The following is a 27,999-nucleotide window of genomic DNA, read 5'->3' on the forward strand; positions in this document are numbered from 1 at the left end:
CTCAAAATCTCACGATACATGGCCCCATTCATTCTTTCCTTTACACGGATCAGTCGTCCTGGTCCCTTTGCAGAAAAACAGCCCCAAAGCATGATGTTTCCACCCCCAAGCTTCACAGTAGGTATGGTGTTCTTTGGATGCAACTCAGCATTCTTTGTCCTCCAAACACGACGAGTTGAGTTTTTACCAAAAAGTTATATTTTGGTTTCATCTGACCATATGACATTCTCCCAATCCTCTTCTGGATCATCCAAATGCACTCTAGCAAACTTCAGACGGGCCTGGACATGTACTGGCTTAAGCAGGGGGACACGTCTGGCACTGCAGGATTTGAGTCCCTGGCGGCGTAGTGTGTTACTGATGGTAGGCTTTGTTACTTTGGTCCCAGCTCTCTGCAGGTCATTCACTAGGTCCCCCCGTGTGGTTCTGGGATTTTTGCTCACCGTTCTTGTGATCATTTTGACCACACGGGGTGAGATCTTGCGTGGAGCCCCAGATCGAGGGAGATTATCAGTGGTCTTGTATGTCTTCCATTTCCTAATAATTGCTCCCACAGTTGATTTCTTCAAACCAAGCTGCTTACCTATTGCAGATTCAGTCTTCCCAGCCTGGTGCAGGTCTACAATTTTGTTTCTGGTGTCCTTTGACAGCTCTTTGGTCTTGGCCATAGTGGAGTTTGGAGTGTGACTGTTTGAGGTTGTGGACAGGTGTCTTTTATACTGATAACAAGTTCAAACAGGTGCCATTAATACAGGTAACGAGTGGAGGACAGAGGAGCCTCTTAAAGAAGAAGTTACAGGTCTGTGAGAGCCAGAAATCTGTGAGAGCCTCAGTTTGTGTGTATATAGCATCCATAATTCCCCTGAATGTCCAGACAGTGTGAGGGTCCCTGCTCTGTGTGTTATCAGTGACTGTCTAGAATCAGAAAGGAGTACTCCATATTCAAGAAGGCAAAAAACAAGTCTTCTTGTACAAAAACACGTTTTAATTCAATACTGCAAAATTATAAAAAAATTAGGCAACATTTGTTGTTTTAGTCACTATTGCATATCAATAACCATATTATCCACAGCATAAAAGCATTTTCTAAATGTCCATTGTTATCATTCACAGATAGCATTTATGAAAAGTGATATTTTTTACTTCTCTCTTACCCAGTCTGTAACAGACACACAAAGTCAAGCGCATCCACGTACATACACACACACATACACTGTCCTACACACATCAACAAAATACACCCCATAACATTCAGCAAACCCTGTTTCGACCCGCCTACCGATGTCTTGCACAGGCTCCAGTGTTTTCATGGAAGTGTCTGTGTGAGCTTTGTGTAGGTGCCTTCTTCAAAAAATGTCACAAACAAAGACACGCTCTTGGACTTGTTACATTGCTTTCTGACATTACACACTCCTTCGATTCTTCAGTATGTTTCTCACTGTGTCACATGAACAAACATTATTGATGAGGCTGTGAAAGCACTTTTTTCTGTTGACTAGTTTAGTTAAAGTTGAGTTATTAAAGAGAGTCTTCATGCTTCTCTGTGTTAAAGAAAGTCTTCAGTCTTCTCTGCACACTGGTGGCAGGTGGCTACCCTAACAGGGTGTCCAACAACAAGACTGCTGGGAGAGCTGAATTCCACACTACTGTATGATATGTAAAGGACAATTTCCTGTGAGGTCACTTCCTCTTTAACGGCGCGTTGTTGATTGATGGCTGGATGTAACTGAGGCAACATGCTGGATGTGTCACGATGTGTGTGATGGTCAGGACCTCCAATCACATTTCCTTAACTGTCCTGTTTGAACCTAGTGAGAGAAAAACACATGTTGGGGGAGGTTCTCTTCTGCACTGTTGTACCAATCTAGTAAATGTGGAGGAGGAGTTAAGATGGAGTGTCGTCTTGTTAACATCCAAAAGCAGAAGTCGCGTCACAGGCTCTCTTTCCATTTCCCCTGAAAACCGGATGCAATCGTTTCCCTCCGACCCCACAGAGGGTGCTCCTGTCTCCTTAGGCCTGATTTCTGATTGGACAAAAGACTATTGTATGTTACCCCTTATCTTCTGACTGAGCTGGAAAGTTTGCGAGAGCAGAGAAGATTGCTTTCTGATTATATTATAACAGCACTGATTACTGAAAAGGCAAAAACTGAAAAACAAGTCTTTCCATTCTGTTTGTTGTCTCTAATGAATTTTGGACTTCTCTGATGAAGAGGAGTCATCTTCATCCCCTTCGGCTCTTATGCCACCTGAGTTAGTCTGACCCTGCCTCGCTCCATTCAAAAACGGATTCTACCATGTTCTATCTCCGCCCTCTTTCCCTCAACCGCCCAATCAGATGCTGCCGTATCTCCTCACAGCCAATCAAGAGCTGTTTCAGATGACTGACAGAGCCAGAATGGGCGGGGCCTGATGGTTTACAGCGTCTCCCCTCAGAATAAGATGTCCAATAGCAGCGCGGGTAGGCACATGCATGTCCAGGAAGCACTCGGGGGTATTGGACGAGATTTAGGTTTTGTTGTTTTGAGTGAATGGCACTTGAACACCTTTCTGTCCGGTTGCTATGGACAAGAAATGGCAGAGGAGACGAGTCAGAAATACTTTTTGAAAAATGTACTGTACAAAGTGCATCAATCGTTTCATGCACGCTATTACATGTAAGTCAGACATTCAGAACTGTAACTCACCCAATCTGTACTTCTCTTTGGCCTCGGCCCGCTCCTTGGCATCAAAGTACCAGACAGTGATGGCATAGCTGTAACACACAAGATGATCTGATCAGACTGACAACAGAGATTCTCAGCTCACGAGCAAGAACAGACCAATTCAGTACAGTATAGTACAGCATTGGAAAGAATAGGAGAGGGTTAAGTCTGTGCTATATATGGTCAGTGGAGGGTTAAATCTGAGCTGCTTCTGGACAGTGGAGGGTTAAGTGAGGGTTATTGCCTCTCCTGTGGGGCTTCTCAGTGGGGTTGTGTTGTTTATTCCTGTCTCTCTCCCTCAAGCACGAGAGCTGCAATTGAACCGACGACTGCCCCCCTACCGCCCTCCTCCCTCCCTCTCGCCACCCCTGACCCGCTCCCAGTCAGGAAATACGTTCTTCCTGCCCTGAGCCCCACCTCACCCCCTAGATGTCAGACAGAGAGGAGAGTAGGAGAGGAGAGGACTAACAAATGAACTAGAATCAAGCTAATGACATGTCACATTTTTGTGGTGTACTTCTGACTAATGCGTTCCAAGATTCAGCACATAGATGAAAAAATCATGTGCATGATCACAACATCAGGCAGGAGTCTGAATAGGTTCTGATTGAGTTCATACTTCTCTCAACAGTGGATCATCAGCATGAGTGGATCTATAATTTGTGAAAGGGATACTTCGGGATTTTGGCAATGAAGCCCTTTTTCTACTTCTCCAGAGTCAGATGAACTCGCAGATACCATTTTGATGTCTATGCGTGCAGTTTGAAGGAAGTTGCTAACTAGCGTTAGCGCATGCTAGTAGATGCCATAGACCCCCAGTCATTGCGCTAACGCTAGTTAGCATTGACTCGCGAAAAACTACCTCTAACTTCCTTCATACTGGATGCAGAGACATAAAAATGGTATCCATGAGTTCATCTGACAAATCCAAAGTATCCCTTTCATAGAGCAGGTAAAAGCTTCCCCAACACCATTAGGAGCCTTTAGTGAACATTTACTGTACTGTACAGTGTGTGAATGAGGTAAAGTGGGTAGGAGGTTATAAGGGCTCAGCAGAGAGAAGAAGTGTGGGGGGGTGAGTGGATGTGGTTATGTGGGTCTTTAAGTGTGCCTTAGTGCATACTACATACTTCATCACATAGTAAATCTCAGTTTGAATATACAGTACCAATGGGACATGTGTATGTGTGTTTAATTGTGTGTGTGTATGTGTGTGTGATTGAATACATTGCGTCTCAGTGAGCATGCAGTGACTTTGTAAGTGTACATACTGTATCACCTCTCTGACCCCAGTGTGAGTCTATGTCAGCATGCATTTGTGTGTGTGTGTGTGGAAAGAGGCTATACGGGCACGCCTGGTGCGCAAATTGATGACATATGTCACGCAGCTGAGAGTCGAGTGGATTTGGCAGTAAGGAGAGGGAAGTAGCTGGATAGTTTAGCCAATATCAGGCCAGGATGAGAGCTAAAGCATGGTTTTCACAGAAAATGTACAACTACGGCATTAACGTCTACAAAAAAATGAACAATTACTCCGATTTAAAAACAGAATGACTCTGAACACTCTCCCAAGTCACAACTTCGGCAGACAAGTTTCAAATTCTCACGGAACTTTCTAGCCACAAGCATAAATTAGCTAGCTGGGAAGGGCTCATCAGGATGACTGACTGAACTGACAAACAAATCCGTTGTCTCCACTTGACTCTCAGCTGTGCGACATACGTCATCAATTTGGGCACCAAGCGTGTCCGTATATAGCCTCTCCTGTGTTTTTGTGTGCGTGGCTGCATGTATGGTCACTCACCGTGTAGCGTAGGCTGGCTTAACCTCGTGTGGGTTCCTGCGGTCGGACCAGAAGATGAGCAGACGGTCAAACAGCGGTTCTATGTTGGCCACCACACTTTTCCCCTCTGGATAGATCTGCAGCAGACCTCCTTGAACCTGACAACAAGCACACATAGGTTTCCTGTTAGATGCACAGTGTCTTATCCATAGCCTTGAGGTTAGAGAGGCTGGCGAGTAGCCGGAGGGTTGCCAAGGAAAATCTGGTGGGACAGTAAAGTACAGTATATCAGATGTATGAGACTCAATGTTCCATTGTACCTTGACATCCCAGTTCTTGTTGAGATAGTAAATGCAGGTGATGCAGCGGCCGTCACCGTTAGGGTTGTCCACGTGACGGATGTACCCCGTGCCGTTACCTGGGTAACAAGCCACCATAGCCTGAGGAGAGAAGACGGGGATGTTTAACAGTCGGTTACAGTAAGAACACAAACCTCTCCAGACTGCCCTTAAAGAGTGAATGCCCCTAAAAAACAACTAATCCCTTTGAAAACGGCATAGATATGAGTCAGAAACATTTATTCTAGTGTCAAAATTGACTTCAAAGTGTAAATAGGATCACTTTGGTCATAAGGTCAGTCTCGTCTAAAACAGAGTTTGGGATCTCAGTGCTTCACAACGAGTAAATGAAGGTTGGGTTTGTATTACAATTATGTCAACAAATCACACCCCCTTTTGCCAAGCTCCACAGTGCAAATTGCCCCTCCGCCCACTTCGCTTCCCTTTATTGAATGGGGCTCGGTCATTACATCGCCCCCCAACCAACGCGTTCAAAGGATCACGGCCGTTTGAGACTGAAAAGCCCTATACATATTGACAAGCAGGATGTACAGGATGTTTCCAGCAGGATGTACAGCCAACAACTATGGTTTGCATGCCCTGCCAAAGGACCCTATATCATGCAGAATAGGTGGTTGGAGTTCGTTGGTTCTCAGTGGTGGTGAGTATAATGGCAGCTATACAATAGACTGCTGGTTATGTATCTGGTTATGTATATTTTGATCATCATTATCACCATCATCGCTAGCATAGCTGACTTTAGCTAGCTAGCTGACTTTAGCTAGCTAGCTACCTAACTAGCTAGCTAACGTTAACCTACCTCAATAAAACTCAGATTTGGCTTGGAAACACGGTAACATCATGATTGCGATCATCATGATTGTGATGTCGCCAGATTGACTTTAGATGCAGTATAACTTAAGCCAGCTAACTAAGATTGAAGCGACCACCGTATTCTAGCTAGCTAACATTAGCATTGCTAGCTAGCTATTTTTGATTAACTTTGCTAACAGTAATGGCAACATTGCCATCTCTCTAAAGTACATTTGTTGACATCTTATGGCAAAATTGTTTCCTACTTATTTACCTACTTAAGCAATGCCATCATATTTCCATGCCACTCTAAGTTAGTGTAATTTAGACTAAACAGTCACATTAGCCTCTGAAGTGCAACCCATGTCTAGGGCACAAATTAATATTGGATTCAGCTATGTTTGTACTAACTAGCTAACTCATGTCTGACTACAACAGTGTACTAACTAGCAGCAACAAACTTAAACAAACCCAGGGCCATGGCAAAACATGTCACAGCTGGTTGCATAGTGTAACGGTGTCACCGGTCTGAATCTAATCCAATCTGCAGTCAGTCAGTCTACATATGTAAAGCTTAGAATTAGCTTCCATAATGTTTATAATTGAGGGATGATGACAATTGTTGACCCTGTTTTTCTGTTAGACAAAGTGCACAGTTGGGTTCCAGACTGATCCCCTGGTCATGAACGGGTCCCGGAAGGAGCAAAGTTGGGTTTCATAACGTCCAGCAATATGATTGCAATGATAATTTCATTCACTGTTCACTTGCTATTTTCACAGCTTGTCAGGCAAGACCTAACAATAAAAGTGTGTAATGCGACACAAGTACCCTTGGGACACCCCCTCCATTGTTGCCAGTCTCCCTTGACTCAAATGAACAGCACATGCCATCATGAGGCCTAACTGAACAGTGACTATGTGTGTATGTGTTCACAGAAACATGTATGGAGCCAGCAAATGGAAACTTGCAAGATGATGTGATGAAGTCCAGACTGACAGATGGGCTTGATACTGATGTCTCTGAATGGAGAGAGACCTGGCACTCAGCATTAACATTTTACTAGACCATTTTTATGTATTGTCTTTTTTTATTATTGAATTGAATGGTATCAGTCAATATGGGGAGGAAGAAACCCTGTCTATTCCTGTTATATACGGGACTCCACACAGGACGGTATGACCACTATGACATGTTTGCCAAGGTAGCCCCATTACCACCAGACACAATGCTGATTGGCACAGTATCTGTATCAACTGGGAATGACAATGAAAGATGAAAGGTGCACATTTTTATACAGTATTAGCAGAACTCTGCTTCTATGGTATTATGTAAAGGACTGTTTATTCTACATCAGTGGTCACAAACCGGTCGATCTTCAAAGCATTCCTAGTCGATCACTAACATTTCTGTAGAAAAGCCAACAACAACGGCTTGCGCTACTTTTTTTGTATTCGTGTTGCGCTGTTGGCGGTAGGTGCACTTGATTCAGAAGCCCTGCGCACTGGATAGGCAAAGTGTTTCCATTTGGAACCATTTCATTTGTCTGAAAAGACATGCTCTGCCTACCCTGCGGACCGGGAGATCTGTGGCTAAATCGAGTGTGCCTACTGCGCTGGCCAATCGGATAGCCTACATCACCGTGCCAACAGCTTCCGCGACCCCAGCAAAGTTTGTTACTAGCCTACGTGAGATTTCATGACTTTAAAACCATGACCAGAGAGAGACTGCCAAAGAATACAGCAAAGAGCTGCTGTTTTTATGAGTGAGTTCATGTCTAAGTTTTTATTCAGCACTGTCAACACTGTTTTTATTCAACACTATTACAAAACATAAAACGAGCTTCTCCCTACTTCCACTCACGCTGCAGCTGCAATTAAATGAGTAGCCAAGTGTATAGATAGCCCTGCGTTATTATTATTATTATTATTATTATTATTAGCTCGTCGTGTCTATTTTAATAGCAAGGAATATTTCACTTTCTGTGGTCATAGGAAAAACATGAATTTGTGCATGAGGCAGATGAGATCTCCTACTTCCGAATTCAGTGCGTTCAAGACAACTTCAAATGGTTTGAACGGTCATCCAACACGGAATTTCAAGTCGGAAACTCAGGCATCTTTTCTAGAGCTCTGACTTTCTGACCTGAAGATCACTGATGTCATGATTTGACCTCATTTTTTCCCAGAGTTCCCAGTTGTCTTGAAAGCACCATGACCATCAGATGCAGGTACCATCAGTCTAGTAAAATAAAAAAGCAAATTTTAGCAAATTATTTCAATTTATGCTCAGCTGTGCCTCGCAAGTGCTACACCAACTGATCAATTTTATTATCAAAGATAATCTGAGAAGAACAATATCGGCAGGCATATAGCCAATATGCTGTGATAATGTACACTGCTCAAAAAAATAAAGGGAACACTAAAATAACACATCCTAGATCTGAATGAATGAAATAATCTTATTAAATACTTTTTTCTTTACATAGTTGAATGTGCTGACAACAAAATCACACAAAAATTATCAATGGAAATCAAATGTATCAACCCATGGAGGTCTGGATTTGGAGTCACACTCAAAATTAAAGTGGAAAACCACACTACAGGCTGATCCAACTTTGATGTAATGTCCTTAAAACAAGTCAAAATGAGGCTCAGTAGTGTGTGTGGCCTCCACGTGCCTGTATGACCTCCCTACAATGCCTGGGCATGCTCCTGATGAGGTGGCGGATGGTCTCCTGAGGGATCTCCTCCCAGACCTGGACTAAAGGATCCGCCAACTCCTGGACTGTCTGTGGTGCAACGTGGCGTTGGTGGATGGAGCGAGACATGATGTCCCAGATGTGCTCAATTGGATTCAGGTCTGGGGAATGGGCGGGCCAGTCCATAGCATCAATGCCTTCCTCTTGCAGGAACTGCTGACACACTCCAGCCACATGAGGTCTAGCATTGTCTTGCATTAGGAGGAACCCAGGGCCAACCGCACCAGCATATGGTCTCACAAGGGGTCTGAGGATCTCATCTCGGTACCTAATGGCAGTCAGGCTACCTCTGGCGAGCACATGGAGGGCTGTGCGGCCCCCCAAAGAAATGCCACCCCACACCATGACTGACCCACCGCCAAACCGGTCATGCTGGAGGATGTTGCAGGCAGCAGAACGTTCTCCACGGCGTCTCCAGACTCTGTCACGTCTGTCACATGTGCTCAGTGTAAACCTGCTTTCATCTGTGAAGAGCACAGGGCGCCAGTGGCGAATTTGCCAATCTTAGTGTTCTCTGGCAAATGCCAAACGTCCTGCACGGTGTTGGGCTGTAAGCACAACCCCCACCTGTGGACGTCGGGCCCTCATACCACCCTCATGGAGTCTGTTTCTGACCGTTTGAGCAGACACATGCACATTTGTGGCCTGCTGGAGGTCATTTTGCAGGGCTCTGGCAGTGCTCCTCCTGCTCCTCCTTGCACAAAGGCGGAGGTAGCAGTCCTGCTGCTGGGTTGTTGCCCTCCTACGGCCTCCTCCACGTCTCCTGAAATACTGGCCTGTCTCCTGGTAGCGCCTCCATGCTCTGGACACTACGCTGACAGACACAGCAAACCTTCTTGCCACAGCTCGCATTGATGTGCCATCCTGGATGAGCTGCACTACCTGAGCCACTTGTGTGGGTTGTAGACTCCGTCTCATGCTACCACTAGAGTGAAAGAACCGCCAGCATTCAAAAGTGACCAAAACATCAGCCAAGAAGCATAGGAACTGAGAAGTGGTCTGTGGTCACCACCTGCAGAACCACTCCTTTATTGGGGGTGTCTTGCTAATTGCCTATAATTTCCACCTGTTGTCTATTCCATCTGCACAACAGCATGTGACATTTATTGTCAATCAGTGTTGCTTCCTAAGTGGACAGTTTGATTTCACAGAAGTGTGATTGACTTGGAGTTACATTGTGTTGTTTAAGTGTTCCCTTAATTTTTTTGAGCAGTGTATTAAGCCTACTGCACAAATCTAATTCCTACAGAACTGTTTTTATTAGGTTAATGTTAAATTAATGTTTAAATAAGTCAGAGCGGTAGATCTTGGCTTGCTTTTTGACTGCGAAAGTGATCTTGACTCAGAAAAGGTTGGCGACCACTGTTCTACATGGACCTGTTACTACATTTGAAAATTATCAAAACACAGTTCAGAATATCTTATGTAGTTATTGAACTCAACCTGCAGGAGATTTGTTTGTTGTGATTGAGTGGGGGGAAACAGCTGCAGGCAAGTTTCTGACAGAATAGAGCCCCACAGTGGAGGTGTCATAATACCCATAAAACCTGGCGGTCAAACAGGGAAATGGTTCCAATCGTTTTTCCACCATTCATTTTTCCCATAGGGGATTTTAGAAACACTTAAATTAAGGTCTGTGTTTCGTGTAGGCTTATCCTGGCGTGATGTTTTGTTAACCATGTAAATCTCTCTCGGACAAGGTGACTTTTATCAGTATATTCGTCTCTATTTACTCTCAGAATCGAAAATGCAAATTAGCATAAAAGTAGACATCATGCAAAACTACAAATCCCTGCAAGCTCCTGCACGTCATCTCTAGCTGACACTTTTGCTAACAGGTAGTGTCAATTTAAAACGCACAAGATGATGGGGATTTTTTAGTGGACTATGAGATAAAATGGAGTTAATCACAAACATATAGTTCGAATTCTCTGTTGCTAGGCAATAACTTAATTGGTTCATTTCACTGTGTGTGTGTGAGAAGTGGGGATCTGACCTAGGGTCGAATTGCTCGCTCTTACCTAATCCAGGGCTGTCCTACCTTATCAGAGACTGAAACCAGACTGTTGCCTAATGCAGCTCTCCTCAAACAAAGTACAAAGAGTGGCGCCAGAGTTGAAAAGAGTTTAGACTAATCATGAGTAATTACAGCATGACAGGAGGGAAGAGAGGAGTGGGGTTTTGTGTACGTTTGAGAGATTGAGTGTGGACCTGTCATGTCCAAGAATCAATCTTCAGGTCAAGCCAGGGTGAGCCGGAGTTTAAAACTGAACATGATTGTTTTTGCATGACAAGTGTGTGATTGTAATAATATTGTTTCTAAACTGAATGACAGTCAAATTTAGCCGCTATCATAGACTAATGTAACAGTGTTGCTTCCGTCCCTCTCCTCGCCCCTACCTGGGCTTGAACCAGGGACCCTCTGCACACATCGACAACAGTCACCCTCGAAGCACCGTTACCCGTCGCTCCACAAAAGCCGCGGCCCTTGCAGAGCAAGGGAAACAACTACTTCAAGGTCTCAGAGCGAGTGACGTCACCGATTGAAATGTTACTAGCGCGCACCGCTAACTAGCTAGCCATTTCACACCGGTTACACTCACCCCCCTTTTGACCTCCTCCTTTTCCGCAGCAACCAGTGATCCGGGTCAACAGTATCAATGTAACAGTGTTGCTTCCGTCCCTCTCCTCACCCCTACCTGGGCTCGAACCAGGGACCCTCTGCACACATCGACAACAGTCACCCTCGAAGCACCGTTACCCGTCGCTCCACAAAAGCCGCGGCCCTTGCAGAGCAAGGGAAACAACTACTTCAAGGTCTCAGAGCGAGTGACGTCACCGATTGAAATGTTACTAGCGCGCACCGCTAACTAGCTAGCCATTTCACACCGGTTACACTAAGGAAGTGGGCGGAGTGGTAGAGAGAGGGAAACTGAAGATAATGGTAGGGGAACCCAAGAGGGAGGGACTTTGAGCTAGGAGGTATGTGAATGTGACTATATAGACGGGGAGTGGAGAGAGAGAGGGGAGGTGCTCTGCAGACCATCTCGGCTCACGTTACTCTGTGTAATAAAGTCTATCTTAATTTTACAAAAACTCTGGAAGAACATTGATTTTTAATAAAGTATAGTGATCATTTTCCACAACAAAGACAGTTCACAGAATTGTCAATTTAAATAAATGTTGCCAATTTATTAATTGCTACATTAGCTAACATTAGGGTTAGGGTTAATCTAGAGATTCTTACCTTTGCCTCAATTCGGCAGTCTCGTCAAGATCATCATGGCATTTGCAGTTCTTTATGATAGCCACATTAGCAGCTAATTAGCATTTCATTTTGGGGGGGTAAATACAGGCGAATATATTGATAAAAGTCACCTTGTCCGAGAGAGATTTACACGGTTATCAAATCGTCACACCAGGATAAGCCTACACAAAACACAGCCCTTATTTTAAGTGTTTCTAAAATCTCCTATGGGAAAAATGAATGGTGGAAAAACAATTGGAACCATTTCCCTGTTTGACCGCTAGGTTTTATGGGTATTATGACTCCTACTGTGGTACTCTATGGTGTGTTTTGGTGGTGGCAAGGACACACCCAAGAAACACCCACATCAAACCACACCCCCAAGCCACTCACGTTTGGCTTCTGTCATGGCCGCCAGCATTTCTTGAGGAGCAAGCAAAAAAACTAAGCCAAATCAGAAGGGGCAGTTCACCTTTAAGACATGTTATAAAACCCCAATCCAGACACTCCCTCCCTCCCCCCTGAGGCAACTGGAACACTACTGCATTGGGAGGTAGGTTGGCAGGCAGAGAAATAGCCTGGTCTTGGGAGCTGGGACACTTCCATCCTCCTCACCAGGGACCAAGCACTGTTTACCCTACATATGGGCTCTGATATAGCACCAGGTGAGTGAAGCAAGGTGGCAGAGAGATAGAGAGAGTAAGGGCCTCCCTGTAACCAACTTTGGGGCTTCCATTTAACCTGTAATTGTAGGACTACATGGGGGGGTTAGGGTTTTGTTTGGCTACTAACTTGATGGTTGTTCTGTAACAAGGGTTTTGTGTCGTGGCCCCTTTTCAGGTAAGAGGCTTTAGGCGGTGAGCAGTAGAAGTGGTATCCCTCTGCTGTGTGTACGGTTACTTAACCTCTTCACTGGTGTTCGTGGGGATGAAATTCCACTCCATGGGGCACCATATAGGTTACTGTACTCACTCACAGTCACATGATTCTGTATAGAGACAGTCAATGTCCCAATGATTTCTCTGTCTCTTAAACACTTGTGTAGGCCCACTACAATTCTAACCTGCATTATGGGTCACACATTACTATGAACTCTGACTGTTCTAAGAAATGTATTATGGAGAAAGAAATGGGCTATCGTCTTCACAAGACGGTACTCCAAAGCTCTAACTAGCTGGTCCTGTGGAGGACAGGACAGTGGGCATGTAACTACTCAGCTAATGTTTCAACCTCACCTGCACTGTACTGGACTGGAGACAGTCCCCTGAGTATCAATAGAGTAACAATGGTCCCTGGCTGGCATTTCCCCTGCTAGGCAAGGCTGTGTTAAAGACTAGCCCATGTGCTTCTCTAAGGATGTGTGTGTCTGAATGGGCTGGGAGTACACATTCCTCCACTGCACGCAACTATGTGAAAAGGTCACTAACACCACGTATCACATAGCCTGCGTTTACACAGGCAGCCCAATTCCGATCTTTTTTTCACTAATTGGTCTTCTGACCAATCAGATCAGCTCTGAAAAAGATCTGATGTGATTTGTCAAAAGACTCATTAGTGGAAAAAAGGTCAGAATTGGGCTGCCTGTGTAAACGTAGCCATATGATGCATGACCTTGCTCAATACTAATCCTAATAATAATACTGCGTAACAAAGGCTCTGATCCAATACCTCTAGAACACCAAGGGGTGGTTTCCCGGACACAGATTAAGCCTAATCCTGGACTAACTAGCATTTTCAAAAAGATTCTCCATTGAGCTTGCTTTTTAGTCCAGGTCTAGTCTTAATCTGTGTCCCTGGAACTTCCCCCAAGTCTTAGTCAGCTCTACAGAAACAGAAACACACCAAGGTCAGAATACGGCGTATCTATAGACACACCTCCGCCACACCTTCATTTATTCAATCTCCACCCAAAATGAATAGCAGGTGAATAGCACGCTATTCTCATGCTTAAATTCAAGGTCAGAATATGCATCGAGAAGTGCATAAAAATGGAATTACGTTCCGGGCCCCTAGCCTTTGTATCTCTGCTGGGGAAATTGTTTGGGTCAGGTTGGGTGTGTGTGTGTGTGTGTGTGTGTGTAGACGTGTTTAACTATTCTTGTAGCAACCAGAAGAACAAAAATGTCACCAATTGGGGACATTTTGTTAGTCCCCACGAGGTCAAATGCTATTTCTAGGGGGTTTAGGGTTAAGGTTAAAATGAGTGTTAGAATTACGTTAAGCATTAGGAGCTAGGGTTAGTTTTAGGGTTAGGTTTAGGGTTAAGGTTAGGTTTTTGGGTTTAGGTTAGGGTAAGAGTACAGGTTAGGGTTAGGTTTAGGGGTTAGGGAAAATAGGATTTTCAATGGGACTGAATTGTTTGTCCCCACAAGGTTAGCTGTACAAGACTGTTGCCAACCCCATTCCACTGAGCCTGTACCATATCATCAGTGGGTGGAACCTTTTACCCACCAATCAGGTAAGAGGCTTTAGGCGGTGAGCAGTAGAAGTGGTATGCCTCTGCTGTGTGTACGGTTACTTAACCCCTTCACTGGTGTTCGTGGGGATGAAATTCCACTCCATGGGGCACCATATAGGTTACTGTACTCACTCACAGTCACATGATTCTGTATAGAGACAGTCAATGTCCCAATGATTTCTCTGTCTCTTAAACACTTGTGTAGGCCCACTACAATTCTAACCTGTATTACGGGTCACACATTACCATGAACTCTGACTGTTCTAAGAAATGTATTATGGAGAAAGAAATGGGCTATCGTCTTCACAAGACGGTACTCCAAAGCTCTAACTAGCTGGTCCTGTGGAGGACAGGACAGTGGGCATGTAACTACTCAGCTAATGTTTCAACCTCACCTGCACTGTACTGGACTGGAGACAGTCCCCTGAGTATCAATAGAGTAACAATGGTCTCTGGCTGGCATTTCCCCTGCTAGGCAAGGCTGTGTTAAAGACTAGCCCATGTGCTTCTCTAAGGATGTGTGTGTCTGAATGGGCTGGGAGTACACATTCCTCCACTGCACGCAACTATGTGAAAAGGTCACTGACACTAACACCACGTATCACATAGGCTGCGTTTACACAGGCAGCCCAATTCCGATCATTTTTTCACTAATTGGTCTTTTGACCAATCAGATCTGAAAAAGATCTGATGTGATTGGTCAAAAGACTCATTAGTGGAAAAAATGTCAGAATTGGGCTGCCTGTGTAAACGTAGCCATATGATGCATGACCTTGCTCAATACTAATCCTAATAATAATACTGCGTAACAAAGGCTCTGATCCAATACCTCTAGAACACCAAGGGGTGTTTCCCGGACACAGATTAAGCCTAATCCTGGACTAACTAGCATTTTCAAAAGATTCTCCATTGAGCTTGGTCTAGTTTTAATCTGTGTCCCTGGAACTTCCCCCAAGTCTTAGTCAGCTCTACAGAAACAGAAACACACAAAGGTCAGAATACGGCGTATCTATAGACACACCTCCGCCACACCTTCATTTATTCAATCTCCACCCAAAATGAATAGCAGGTGAATAGCACGCTATTCTCATGCTTAAATTCAAGGTCAGAATATGCATAGAGAAGTGCATAAAAATGGAATTACGTTCCGGGCCCCTAGCCATTGTATCTCTGCTGGGGAAATTGTTTGGGTCAGGTTGTGTGTGTGTGTGTGTGTGTGTGTGTGTGTGTGTGTGGGTGGACGTGTTTAACTATTCTTGTGGGGACCAGAATAACACAAATTTGACTAACTGCGGACATTTTGTTAGTCCCCACGAGGTCAAATGCTATTTCTAGGGGGTTTAGGGTTAAGGTTAGAATTAGTGTTAGGGTTAGAATTACATTAAGGGTTAGGAGCTAGGGTTCGTTTTATGGTTAGGTTTAGGGTTAAGGTTAGGTTTTTGGGTTAAGGTTAGGGTTAGGGTAAGAGTACAGGTTAGGGTTAGGTTAGGGAGAATATGATTTTCAATGGGACTGAATTGTGTGTCCCCACAAGGTTAGCTGTACAAGACTGTGTGTGTGTGTGTGTGTGTATACAGGTCAGTATTTATCAGACCCTGGAGAGTAGAGTACACCTCATCCCCTCACCGACTCTAAACAACAACCTTCGTTTTACTCTGCCCTTCCTCTCTTCCTCTGCCTCTCTTTTCTCACTCTTCCACTGTCTTTTCTCACTCTTCCACTGTCTTTTCTCACTCTTCCACTGTCTTTTCTCACTCTTCCACTGTCTTTTCTCACTCTCCCACTCTCTTTTCTCACTCTTCCACTCTCTTTTCTCACTCTTCCACTGTCTTTTCTCACTCTTCCACTGTCTTTTCTCACTCTTCCACTCTCTTTTCTCACTCTTCCACTCTCCTTTCTCTTTCACCTAGTCTTCCCTTCTTCTCTTAATAATGATGTAATGATCTCTTCTTCTTTTCTCTCGGTCTTTCCCTTCCCTCTCCTCTGTCCCTCCATAGCTCCTTCTCCTTTCTCTGTCCTCCCCTCTCCCAGCCCATCACAGAGTACTAGGGGGAGGAGTAAACACTGGTGAAGAGCAGAGGGCTGAGTCCCTCTTTCCCTCCAGCTAGGCTACGCAAGTATTGGCTCCGTTATCAGCAAGCCGTGAGGAGTGAGCAAGGAGAGAACATAGTATCATTCAGTGTCACCCCTGAAGTGGCAAGCCCAGAAGCTTCAATACAAAGTGACGACAAAGTCCTTCATGTTCAAATCCACTGAATCCATTACAGTGCCGGTCAGCCTTTTGCATACTGACTGGTGAAAAGCAGCGCTGTCAAATACACACCTCAATAATCATATTCGACATAGAACAGTGACAGGAAACCAAAATGTCACCCAAATACGCCCATTTGTAGTCAAACCATCAAATCAGGTTTAGTCTCATTATGGAAGAATGATACAGGCCAAAGTACAAGTGTTCCCTTCTGTCTGTGTGACTCTCTGGCAAGCCTGCCGGCCACCATTGTCTCGCCTCATTACCGCGCGACGCTCACATGCTGTGTGTGTTCATTAACCTCTGACTCCAGCTCCAGCCCCAGGCCGCTGGTCTTTACCCACACACACACACACACACACACACACACACACACCAGGGCCAGAGCTCATCTGAAGTCCCTCCAGGAGTCAGAGGACAGACACATTACTGTAATCCAGATGTGATTGACTGTACTGGGGCTGTAGAACGTGGCTACATAATTCAACTGATAACATTGTTGTATATAACACACAGGACATGGACTGTATGTAAGACTTGATTAAGGATTTGGCAAGTGAACATGTACAGTATTAACAGTACAGTAGTTTTTTTACATTTTACATTTTAGTCATTTAGCAGACGCTCTTATCCAGAGCGACTTACAGTTAGTGAGTGCATACATTTTCATACTGGCCCCCCGTGGGAAACGAACCCACAACCCTGGCGTTGCAAGCGCCATGCTCTACCAACTGAGCTACAGGGGACCAATCATCACTGTTATAACACTATACCTTCACGTAAAACAAGGCATTAATCTTCTCTTAAAGAAGAATTGTAAAAAGCTTAGCAATAACATACAATCACCTTTGTGGTCTTTGTAACAATAAAAGTCTGAGACATCAATAAATTGGCCTCCCACAGTGTTTAACCCCAATATAGGCATACTGAGTCGTATTCATTAGTGCACACTGTATAGATTTCGGGTCTTAATTTGAGCCAGTTTGCTACAGCAGGAAAATAATCCTGCAGCAACAGGAAATGTGAATTATTACGTGGATTATAATTAATGGGCATTTTTGTAGGGGATGATACATTCTTGCAAGGGAAAATTAAGTCTGAAATGTCAAAGTGGAAATTGTAAACTTCAGAAGCCTTTTTAAACCTCAAATACACTACACGTTTTAAAGTTCATGCATTGCATAAAAAAGCTATCTTGCAACAGGGTGATCAAATTAAGATCCTACATCTGTAGTAAAACGTTTTGAAACTTTATTCAACGGAAAACAAACACAAGCGGTTTGGTGCTATTTAGTTCCTAATCAACCATAGGGCAACAGACTAGATACCTTAAAATCAGTTTAAAGAGACACTCAAATGATGAAAGATATATTTCCAGTGTCAACATTTTTGTTTTCTACAGTAAGTTTCAATAGTAAGCCACATCTTGATCCCTACTTTGGGCACTTGGTGTTACAAGGGGACACTCAATCTTATGTATTGGTTACTCTAATCTTATGTATTGTTTTTGTGTGTGTGTTGGTGGGGGGGTGAGGCTTACAGTGGGCCAGGCTGCTTCTGGGAGATGTGATGTCATCAGCACCATGGGTGGTGGTGTTGCATTCTGGGAAAGAATGACCTTTTTGCGTTGCACCTGACTTTCACTGTGGCAGAGCTCTTTATCTGGGATTGAGATGGAAATCACACCGTCTCCATTCACACTGCTCTGTTGCTAAGCAATCAGTGTCAGGGCACAGAGAAATGATGGTGAACATTTATATGTTGTCAAGCGCTTCCAGCGGGCTTCCAGAATGTTTTAGTCGCTAATAGTCGCATCCTCTAACCTCACTCATTACCCTCACAAAAATGTCTACGGAACAAAAGGGAAAAGCACTATAGAGGTAGATATACAGCCAAAATATGTTTGACGTTTGCACTGACCCTGGTGTTGAAGATTGCAGCCCACTGTATGTATTAGTGTGTAGTATTTTATACGTGGTCTTTCTTGGCCACAATTAACATGTACCGTGCCACAGCACAGCCCTAGCCTGGAGGACATACACACACACACACACGCACACACACACACACACACACATACGTGGATGCACACACACACACACACACACACACGCACATACGTGGATGCACACACACACACACACACACAAAGCTGAAAACAAAGCTATTATACACCAGCGTTCACATAGAGATGAGACAGTTCTAAACCAGAGCTAGTTCAGTTCTAAGCCAGTAGTCAACCAGAACTGTGAGAGTCAGTCACAAAAGCCGTCGCCGGCATCCCAGTCAAAACAGCATCCCAGTCGCTCACCTCTCCTGTTGCTCCCAGCCCCGAGTCAGTCAAACAGCATGAGAACAGCATGACCCGACGTGTTGCAATCATATTAGCCTTCTTCAATCTCTCTTCAATCTCTCAGCATCTCCATGCCAATCTAATGGGCACCACTGGCACCAGCATTAATCCCTAACAGCGTTGCCTCCTGTCTCATGTCTCTGCCCGCATGCCTGCCTGCCAAGATGAAGGCCAGAGAGAGAGAGAATAGGCGGTTCCTGGAAAGGAGGAAAATAAAGGGCCGAGCACGCAGGTATAGCATACTGCCAGCAGATAAGAGGCATGGAGGACAGAGGTAGGAGGGAGACAAGGCTGAACAAATACAGGGCCTGATGCTGACGAGACAGACACACAGACAGACAGGAGAGAGGGGAGGGCATCAGGGTAGTGCTAGGCTAACTAGCTAGCACTGGGATAGGTTGGTGTATACTGGGCTGGGATGGGCTGGGGATTTGCCAGGCTGAGCTTAGCTGAAGTGGGCCTGTGTGGGTTATACTGGACTGGGCTGAGGTGAGCTGTGCTATGCTGGCAAATTCTGTGCCAATCAGACAGTGATGAATGTGTTGGACTGAGGTGAACTCTGTGCGCTCAGCTGGCCTGTGTATTTCCTGATGAGTCAGTAAGGCTGAGCTAAGGACAGACGGAGCCTCATTAGGTTCTATGGCTCTCTGTGGACCTGCAGTAAGCTGTCTGTCTCGGGCCTGACTAACCAGCTGAGCTGACACTGACATAAGTTCATGAAGTAATGCGCCATGCCTGTCTGTGAATTATTGGGGGAAAAATAGGAGTGCACTGTTACAGGTTTATTTCTAGTGATATAAACTTTATTGGATATTCAACCATTAGCCTAAATCAAATTATATTTCCTCTCTAATCTTATATCCATCTTCTCACAGTTTCCATACTAAAATCAACTCTGATCACTTTCCCTCTGCTGCCGCTGAGTGTCAAGTATCAAGCAGAAAAAACGGATCAGCCTTTATGAGTCATGCCTGGTGATGGACCCCATCTTGCCTGAGTCACACTAACCACAGGGCTGAGGGTGTGGGTGTGTGTGTGTGTGTGTGTGTGTGTGTGTGTGTGTGTGTGTGTGTGTGTGTGTGTGTCTGCGCGCGCTCCCCCATTTCCAGTAACCTGACAAAGCAGTCCTTTATACTATGTACACTCCCTATTTAATGTTCATACACTGAGTTGGTAGAGCATGGCGCTTGCAATGCCAGGGTTGTGGGTTCGTTTCCCACGGGGGGCCTGTATGAAAATGTATGCACTCACTAACTGTAAGTCACTCTGGATGAGAGCGTCTGCTAAATGACTAAAATGTAAATGTCTCCCCTGCCCTGTAAATCAGAACATCACACTACCCACCAGAGTGACTCTGTATACAAACGCAACCAAGCCAGCCTACTGTCAGCAACATCTGAGACCACACACACGCGCAAACAAACACAATGTAAACACACAGGCATTCACACACTGCGACACAAACAGTGACACACTGAATGTCAAACCCAAGATCGAGTGCAATTGGCCAGTGCGCTCTGTATGTGAGAATCACTTGTAAGGTGGGTGGGTGGGTGGGCATGTGTGCATAAGTAGAGATGTGTGAATGTTTAGCATAGGACACCAAACCGCAGTCCAGACTGCTCTCAGAGTCAGTATGAGTCCTTAACCCCTGCTGTACAATGCTCCAAAACAAGATGAGATCACAAGAACCAGGCCCTTCCAAAGCCTACTCTCCCTGGACAAACAACAAGCACTAAAATCCCATTGGAGGCCACCCAGAGAAAAGTGAATTCTCTTTAAAACTATTTTGCATTCAAGTGCAATGGTTACATTATCATTCAGCCTTCTGTAAACTGAATGGGTAAGGTCAGGAAGTGAGAGCAGTGTGATCCTCTCAGTACCTTAAAGCCTATATGATGCTCTCATCATTTGTTTTAGATATCTCTTTGTCTTAGCAGCTAGCTTGATACTGCATCGTGTGTGTGTGTGCTAGGCGAAATGCTAGTTGCTAGCATGTCCCTGGCTGCTCCTGTGTGCAGCAGCACGGCTGGCTCTCTGGGAGGGGCATCTGAGGGCACGCTGCACCAGACACTCATTATGATACGGCTGCTGCATCGCGCGCTGCCTATCCCTCTATACCACCTCTCATCTCACTCCTCCTCCGAAACCACATCCATCTCTCCCTACCTAATATATCGTCCTCTTCCTTCTCTTTTCCACATCTCCTACTCTCTCTCCACCACTCTTTCTCTGCCTCTTTTCTTGTGATATACTGCCGCTGCTGTGTTGTGCTTGGAGACAGCTAGAGTTGATTTGTGTTTGCCGAGGGTGCATTGGGTTTAGCTCTAGCTGGTGCTACGCTGGCATTATTCTGGGCACACACACACACACACACACTGCAGTGCTACGCTCTGTATGGCCCTGTTACCAAGGAAACGGAGGGGAAATAGTTTGGCAGACAAGCTAGAGTGGGGCTGATAAGACGCAGGAGAAAGGGAGTGGGAGAGAGGTCAGAAAGAGAGAAGGGGGGGGAAAAAGAGGGAACAACGAGAAAGAAGGACAAGGGAAAGAATAGACAACAATAATGAGAAACCATAGTGGGGGACATAGTATTTACTGAACCATATAGACAGTAGGCTATTACAGATCGGAGCTACGTACAGATCGACATAGGAAAAGGAAAGCAAGTTTCAGGTTGGGGGTGGGGGTAAATGTATATAGCTTTTGTTGTGATTTTGTTGTGATTTAAAAACCAATAAATAAAAAGTATTAAATCTACAATATATAACTGTTTACGAGACCCGACTAAATTCACATAGAAATGTGAGTTATAGATCTGTCATTCTCATTGAAAGAAGTGGTAGAGCTGTTCTATGTGCGCTATTTCTATGCTTCCCTTTCTTAAGTTTCGTTTCTGCTTCTTTTACTTTCGGTTTTGTACACCAGCTTCAAACAGCTGAAAATACAATATTCTGGGTTATTGAAAATATACTTCACAGCGGTTTAGATGGTACAATGATGCTCCACACTATACAGTATATTGCTTGTTTTGTCACAAACTATTTCTGCATATTGTACCTTAAAAAAAAAAAAAAGAGTAGAGAGCATAGAACTGCTGGTACAATGACCTTGTAATTTAGCAGCACACCTCCCTCCCTTTCTGTTTCTCTAAACTTTGCCTCGCCCACTCCCACCCCCTCAATTCATACCTGACTCATTGCTACTGTTCTATCAACTTCCACTACACTATTTAACAGACAGCAAGGACATTCTTTCTGTTCAAGATGGCATAGTATGCCAAGGCTAGAGGAGGGGAGGTGGGTATGGAACATAGGGGCAGTGACATTGGCTTGTGGCTCAACTAACCCATTTCCCATCAGCTGCCTGCCACACTCATTGAGCAGAGCAAGCATAACCTTTGACCTAGAAGCAGAATAGTCAGTTCCATGACAGAGGAGCAAAGTGCTGATGTCTGGGAGAGTGACGTCTTTGTTCAAACACATGGTGTCTGGGTATCGCACAAAGTTCGTCACTGTAGGGGCAAGGTGCATCTCTTTACTTCTCCGACTGGGTCACCTCATAGCTGTGGTTTGATAATGAAATCGGTCCAGCCAGAGGGGTTCTCTGTTCATTGCGCAGACAGGAATAAATATCTCTCCGGGAAGCAGAAGGACGGAGGTGTGCGTTTCATGATTAATGACTCATGGTGTAATTGTAGTAACATACAGAAACTCAGGTCCTTTTGTTCACCCAACCTAGAATACCTCATAATCAAATGCTGACCGTATCATCTCCCAAGAGAATTTTCCTCTGTTATAGCCACGGCCGTATATATCCCCCCTCAAGCCGATACCACGATGGCCCTCAAAGAACTTCACTGGACTTCATGCATACTGGAAACCACATATCCTGCGGCTGCATTTATTGTAGCTGGGGATTTTAACAAAGCAAATTTGAGGACTAGGCTGCCGAAGTTCTATCAACATATCGACCGTAAAACACTGGACCACTGTTATTCAAACTTCCGTTATGCTTACAAGGCCCTTCCCCGCCCCCCTTTCGGCAAATCTGACCACGACTCCATTTTGCTATAGGCAGGAACTCAAACAGGAAGTACCCGTGCTAAGGACTATCCAACGCTGGTCTGACCAATCGGAATCCACGCTTCAGGATTGTTTTGATCACGCGGACTGGGATATGTTCCGGGTAGCTTGCGAAAATAATTTAGACGAATACACTGATACGGTAACTGAGTTTATCAGGAAGTGTATGGGAGATATCGTACCCACTGTGACTATTAAAACCTACCCTAACCAGAAACCGTGGATAGATGGCAGCGTTCGCGCAAAACTGAAAGCGCGAACTACCGCATTTAACCATGGCAAGTTGACTGGGAATATGGCAGAATACAAACAGTGTCGTTATTCCCTCCACAAGGCAATCAAACAGGCAAAACGTCAGTATAGGGACAAAGTGTAGTCGCAGTTCAACGGCTCAGACACGAGACGTATGTGGCAGGGTCTACAGACAATCACGGACTACAAAAGGAAAACCAGCCACGTAGCCGAGAACGATGTCTTGCTTCTGGACAAGCTAAACACCTTCTTCGCCCGCTTTGAGGATAACACAGTGCCACCAACGCGACCCGCTACCAAGGACTGTGGGCTCTCCTTCTCCGTGGCCGACGTGAGTAAAACATTTAAACGTGTTAACACTCGCAAGGCTGCTGCCCAGACTGCATCCCTAGCTGCGTCCTCAGAGCATGCGCAGACCAGCTGGCTGGTGTGTTTACGGAGATATTCAATCTCTCCCTATCCCAGTCTGCTGTCCCCACATGCTTCAAGATGGCCACCATTGTTCCTGTACACAAGAAAGCAAAAGGTAACTGAACTAAACAACTATCGCCCCGTAGCACTCACCTCTGTCATCATGAAGTGCTTTGAGAGACTAGTCAAGGATCATATCACCTCCACCTTACCTGTCACCCACTTCAATTTGCTTACCGCCCCAATAGATCCACAGACGATGCAATCGCCATCACTCTGCACACTGCCCTATCCCATCTGGACAAGATGAATACCTATGTAAGAATGCTGTTCATTGACTATAGCTCAGCATTCAACACCATAGTACCCTCCAAGCTCATCATTAAGCTCAATGTGGCGTAACAGAGTCTAGACAGTTCTGCAATGGCTAACACCACTGATAAGAGGCAGACCCTGGGGTTATGGTGCAGTAGTGAACAACTGAGATAATATGTTAATACAACATAGTCACTACGTAGCAGATTATATCAAAGCGACTTTCAGAATAATGTATTGCGGCCTATGCAGGACTCAAACCATGCTCTATTCTAGTTGAACCAAGGTCTAGATAGGTCTGAACCCTGCTTTGGGAGAGGGCTGAGTGGGCTGAGAAACTGCTTCAGGGTGGGGTGGAAACCTGGGGGAATGCAGTGAGAGTGGGTGAGCCCAATGTAGGACCGTGACATAACCTGGCTCAAATATCCAGACCTGCGTCACTAAGCAAGGTCACTGACAGCTTACAGCACTGCAGCCAACTAGGCTCTGTACGGGCTAGCAGGGATGGGGCAAAATCAACTACCGCTCTTTGGTCATCAGGGTTGGAGTCAATTCGAATTGAAGTCAGTCAATTCAGGAAGTAAACTGAAATTCCAATTCAATGATTGAAAGGGGCTTTTTATTTTCAGTGAATTCTCAACAAACCTAAAAGGAGAAACTATTAATTTCAAACGTTTCCTTTTGTCTTTTTTGGTTGTTTCTTTACTTCCTGAATTGACTGACTTCAATTCGAATTGACCACAACCATGTTGGTCATGTCTGGCTATTGTCTAAGCTTGTAACAATCATATTCTCAAACACACAAAGACGGAAACGATCCAAACAAACGCATACATACATACATACATAGCCATACAAATAGCTACAATAGGCTAGGCAAGCAAACAGTCAAACATACACAGCCATCCAAACAGACACCAACTAACCAAACAAACACACACACTCTTACCAAACCAGCCACAAGAACGCCTTGTTTGTGTACGGTGAGAGATATAGATTGAAAGAGTTGTCTTCAAAGCTAATGAAACACTGATCTCAGACCAGATAGCTCCAGAAGGTTGTCTTGCTGCCAGCGGTATGAGAACATTGGCATAAACAGTGGCATGACAATAGTGGCATACTGGCACACACAGTGGCATGGGAGAAGTCAGGGGCATACAAGACAGCTATGGCCTCACTTACCTGGGGGTGTGGCCCTATCACATTGAATCAGACAGGGAGCGGAACAGACGGGATTAGGTACCCACCCTTTATCAGTGATATGATAGTGCCAGCTCAACATCACAATAGATTATTTCATAAAAATGGGACTCCACAGCTAATCACCCCCTATCTATAGCGTATAATTATATCAACGTTGATGTTGGTACTAATCCTTTCTATTTCAGTCAGCCTCCCCTCCTCACCCCTCATCCTCCTCTCAGCACGATATGACCATTGATGGCATTGAGTCCCCAGCTCACACTGTTCCCTTCCACAATTCTCTATTTCTCTCTTCCCCAGCTTCTCCCCCATCTCCCCTCATCTTGGTGCTCCCATTGATGACGCCATCCTTTCCTGTCCCCAAACCCACCACCTCTACCTCGGTCCTCCCCCCACCCTCCCCTTGTTCACTCACCTTGGTGCGCCCGTTGATGACACAGTCCCCCAGCTGCCCGTTGGCAGCGCTGTGCATCACGGCCTCGTCGATGTGTGCCATCAGCGTGGCGATGCCCTCGCACCCCGGCTCGTGCCCCTCCACCCAGGCGATCTGGTCTCCACGGATACTCCGCGAAGGGATGCTCCTCTGGCTGACCAGCTGACCCCCGCGGAACTTCCCGCTGCGGTTCAGACTCTCCACCTCGCCCATCACCGACTCACCCAGCCGTGGCCCCAGGAAACTGTCCTTCACACAGATACCATAGGATTTCATACAGGGCACGATGAACTGCTGGGCGATACGCTCCGCCGACCAGCCCGCCCCGGCCTGTAACTGTAGAGACGGGATCCTGTTGGCCTCTACTGGGGACATCTGGTCTGGAATGGCCCCGGGGCTCAGCAGCGCCACCTTGTGAACATTGTGGTGCAGCTTGTTGTTGTGAGGGGCTGGCAAAGGGGGATGAGGGGTGGCGCTGTGTTTGTGGTAGCTATGGTTATTGTTGATGCTGTTGTCGCCGTTAGCAGCAACCGGGACCGCCTTGCCTGGTTTGGAGGGCTCCGTTTTGTGAACGTCGCTCTCCGCCACTAGTCTCCGTTTGCAGTCCGGGGTTATCGACTCTCCTGGTCCGTAGGCCATCATACCAAGAGATCCTAAACCTGACCCTGTTGACAAGCCACACCCTTTGGGCGTCTCTGAACCCATGTCCAGGTTCTCCACGCCTCTCCGCTTCTGATGGTGCAGCTGTTTGACCCGTGGGTCACCATTGGCCCTCTTCACTAGAAGAGCGCATTTCTCATGTTGTGTTCTGTCCCCGTTCTCCACGACGCGTGCTCTGTTGCCGAGGGGTTGCGCAAGGCCATTCGGTGCCTCCCCCACCCCCTTCACTTGCGGAGGACAACCATTGGGAGTTTGCGCCAAAACCCCACTGTGGCTGCCCTCAATGGTTGCGGACTGAGACACGATCCCGCCGTTATAGAATGGCAGCCCAGTATTCGGCTGCTTCTTTAAAACCGTGATTCCGGAAGAGCTTGCTTTGGAAGCCAGACCTGACAGTAACTCCGCGGCCGTGGCGATCCCAACCGGCGCCGTGCCCGGGCAGTATCTATTTAGTCCATTTAGTCCATTTAGTCCCATGTTGGTCTGGAAAGGGTGAAGCTCAGCAGCTCCGAATATGTGTTCACCGTTTGTCACTCTCTCATGCGAGGCTGAAAAACTGTGGTGTCCGTGGGAAGAGCTTGGATTTAAAAGGTCCGTGTGTTCCAAGCTCTCCATTTCATCTCGTCTAGTGCTGGATGTGCACGTAGCCCACGTCCTTGCCTCATTTTTTACGAGAGCCACTGTGCGAGAGCGAGTGTGCAGTACAACTGCCGAGGCGAGAGAGGAGCGGTGCCACAGCTTTGGAAAGTTTCATATTAAAAAGTCTCCTTGTCTCCGTTTTTCTTTCATTCATGTTTTTTCTTGAAATGGTTCGACATTTGTCTTCTATTGAAATGTTTTCTGATATTCAAAAGCTTGAGATGTTTCTAAAACAAAATGATACAATAATTACTTGACTGTGATTACGGTTATAGCCTACAATAAGTAGGCTAATCGTATCACCTACAGGCTTGGGACGAAATACTCAAACTAAACATAAAGCAGCCTAATTTTCACCCTAGGTTATTCATATTCCTTACATTAAGAAACCTGTAAATTGCTAATTTAATTGTAGGCCTAATATCTTATGTAGCGTCGCCTACATTTTATTGACAAACTTCAAATATGTCGAAATTGCTTTAAATATTATTATATTATATTCTAATAATATATTATATTCAGACATTGGGCTATATTGGCTCGGGTAGTTAAATAGTAATTGATTTGTTACAGCAGTTCAAACCTAAAATATCAAAGCAAGGGTAGTTTACAAAAGGGGTTGTGTAAAGCGTCTTCATTTTTATGAAATATATTTCAGGCAATATCAACACATTAAAGTCATAATACGGATATATGCAAGAATAATTCCCCACTTCGCGAAGCAGTGGTAAACACACTGTGAGAGCAGCTACTCTGAAGAACACATGCCACTCCAACTTGTTATTCATTCGCATTACTTACAGTTTAGCCAGTATGCATAGCCTATAATTTAGAATTATAGCCTACACGTGTTTGTATTCCTTCCAAGATACAAATAGCCTATACTGGATTATTTTGGAGTGAGTTTTGCTATGACTTTGAAATCAATTCAACAAAGTACATAATAATAGTAGCCCGGGCAAAATATAGCCCTCTAAATGTCAGCTGATTGTACACTTACCTATATGTAACGCAAAGCTCCAGTAGCCTACGTGACCGGCTGAGGGTACGTCTGTTATTTCCGGGATTGTCTTGCTGATGTTCCAGACGATTTTCTTTATGTTTAGCCAATAAATATCCAGATATGTCCCACCACCCGGGGTTAAATTTGGAAACAGATGCTTGTCCTGGGGCGGGAACTACCGCTTCTGCCGCGGGAGGCACGGTAGGTCCCCCTCAATCACCAAAAAGTACGCTCCATTTCTCCACCGTCTCTCCGCTGGTAACTCCCCCAGCATCTCTCTCTATCGCGCCC

General features: G+C 45.3%; 1 protein-coding gene across 1 annotated transcript; it reads right to left on the bottom strand.

Moving 5' to 3' along the window:
* Nucleotides 1–17: 17 nt before the first annotated feature.
* On the bottom strand, nucleotides 18–27,999 carry LOC311102142 (uncharacterized protein). Its single transcript, XM_084143375.1, has 6 exons — nucleotides 27,706–27,999; nucleotides 25,389–26,932; nucleotides 4,809–4,928; nucleotides 4,510–4,646; nucleotides 2,688–2,755; nucleotides 18–2,561 (listed from the first exon to the last, which is right to left on the bottom strand). The coding sequence occupies exons 2-6, from the start codon at nucleotides 26,679–26,681 to the stop codon at nucleotides 2,509–2,511; spliced, it is 1,671 nt and encodes a 556-aa protein (XP_083999501.1). The 5' UTR covers nucleotides 26,682–26,932; nucleotides 27,706–27,999; the 3' UTR covers nucleotides 18–2,508.

The sequence above is a fragment of the Coregonus lavaretus genome, assembly GCF_964263955.1.
Source record: "Coregonus lavaretus genome assembly, chromosome: 26".
NCBI lineage: Eukaryota > Metazoa > Chordata > Actinopteri > Salmoniformes > Salmonidae > Coregonus > Coregonus lavaretus.

What these genes read in the sequence shown, in the direction of transcription:
- LOC311102142 (XM_084143375.1), bottom strand. Translation starts at nt 26,681, where the DNA reads ATGGAGAGCTTGGAACACACGGACCTTTTAAATCCAAGCTCTTCCCAC. An exon ending in ACAAGAACTGGGATGTCAAG is followed by an intron (nt 4,647 to 4,808) that starts GTACAATGGAAC and finishes GCTTGTTGTCAG; the next exon opens with GTTCAAGGAGGTCTGCTGCA. An exon ending in AAGCCAGCCTACGCTACACG is followed by an intron (nt 2,756 to 4,509) that starts GTGAGTGACCAT and finishes TGTGTGTTACAG; the next exon opens with CTATGCCATCACTGTCTGGT.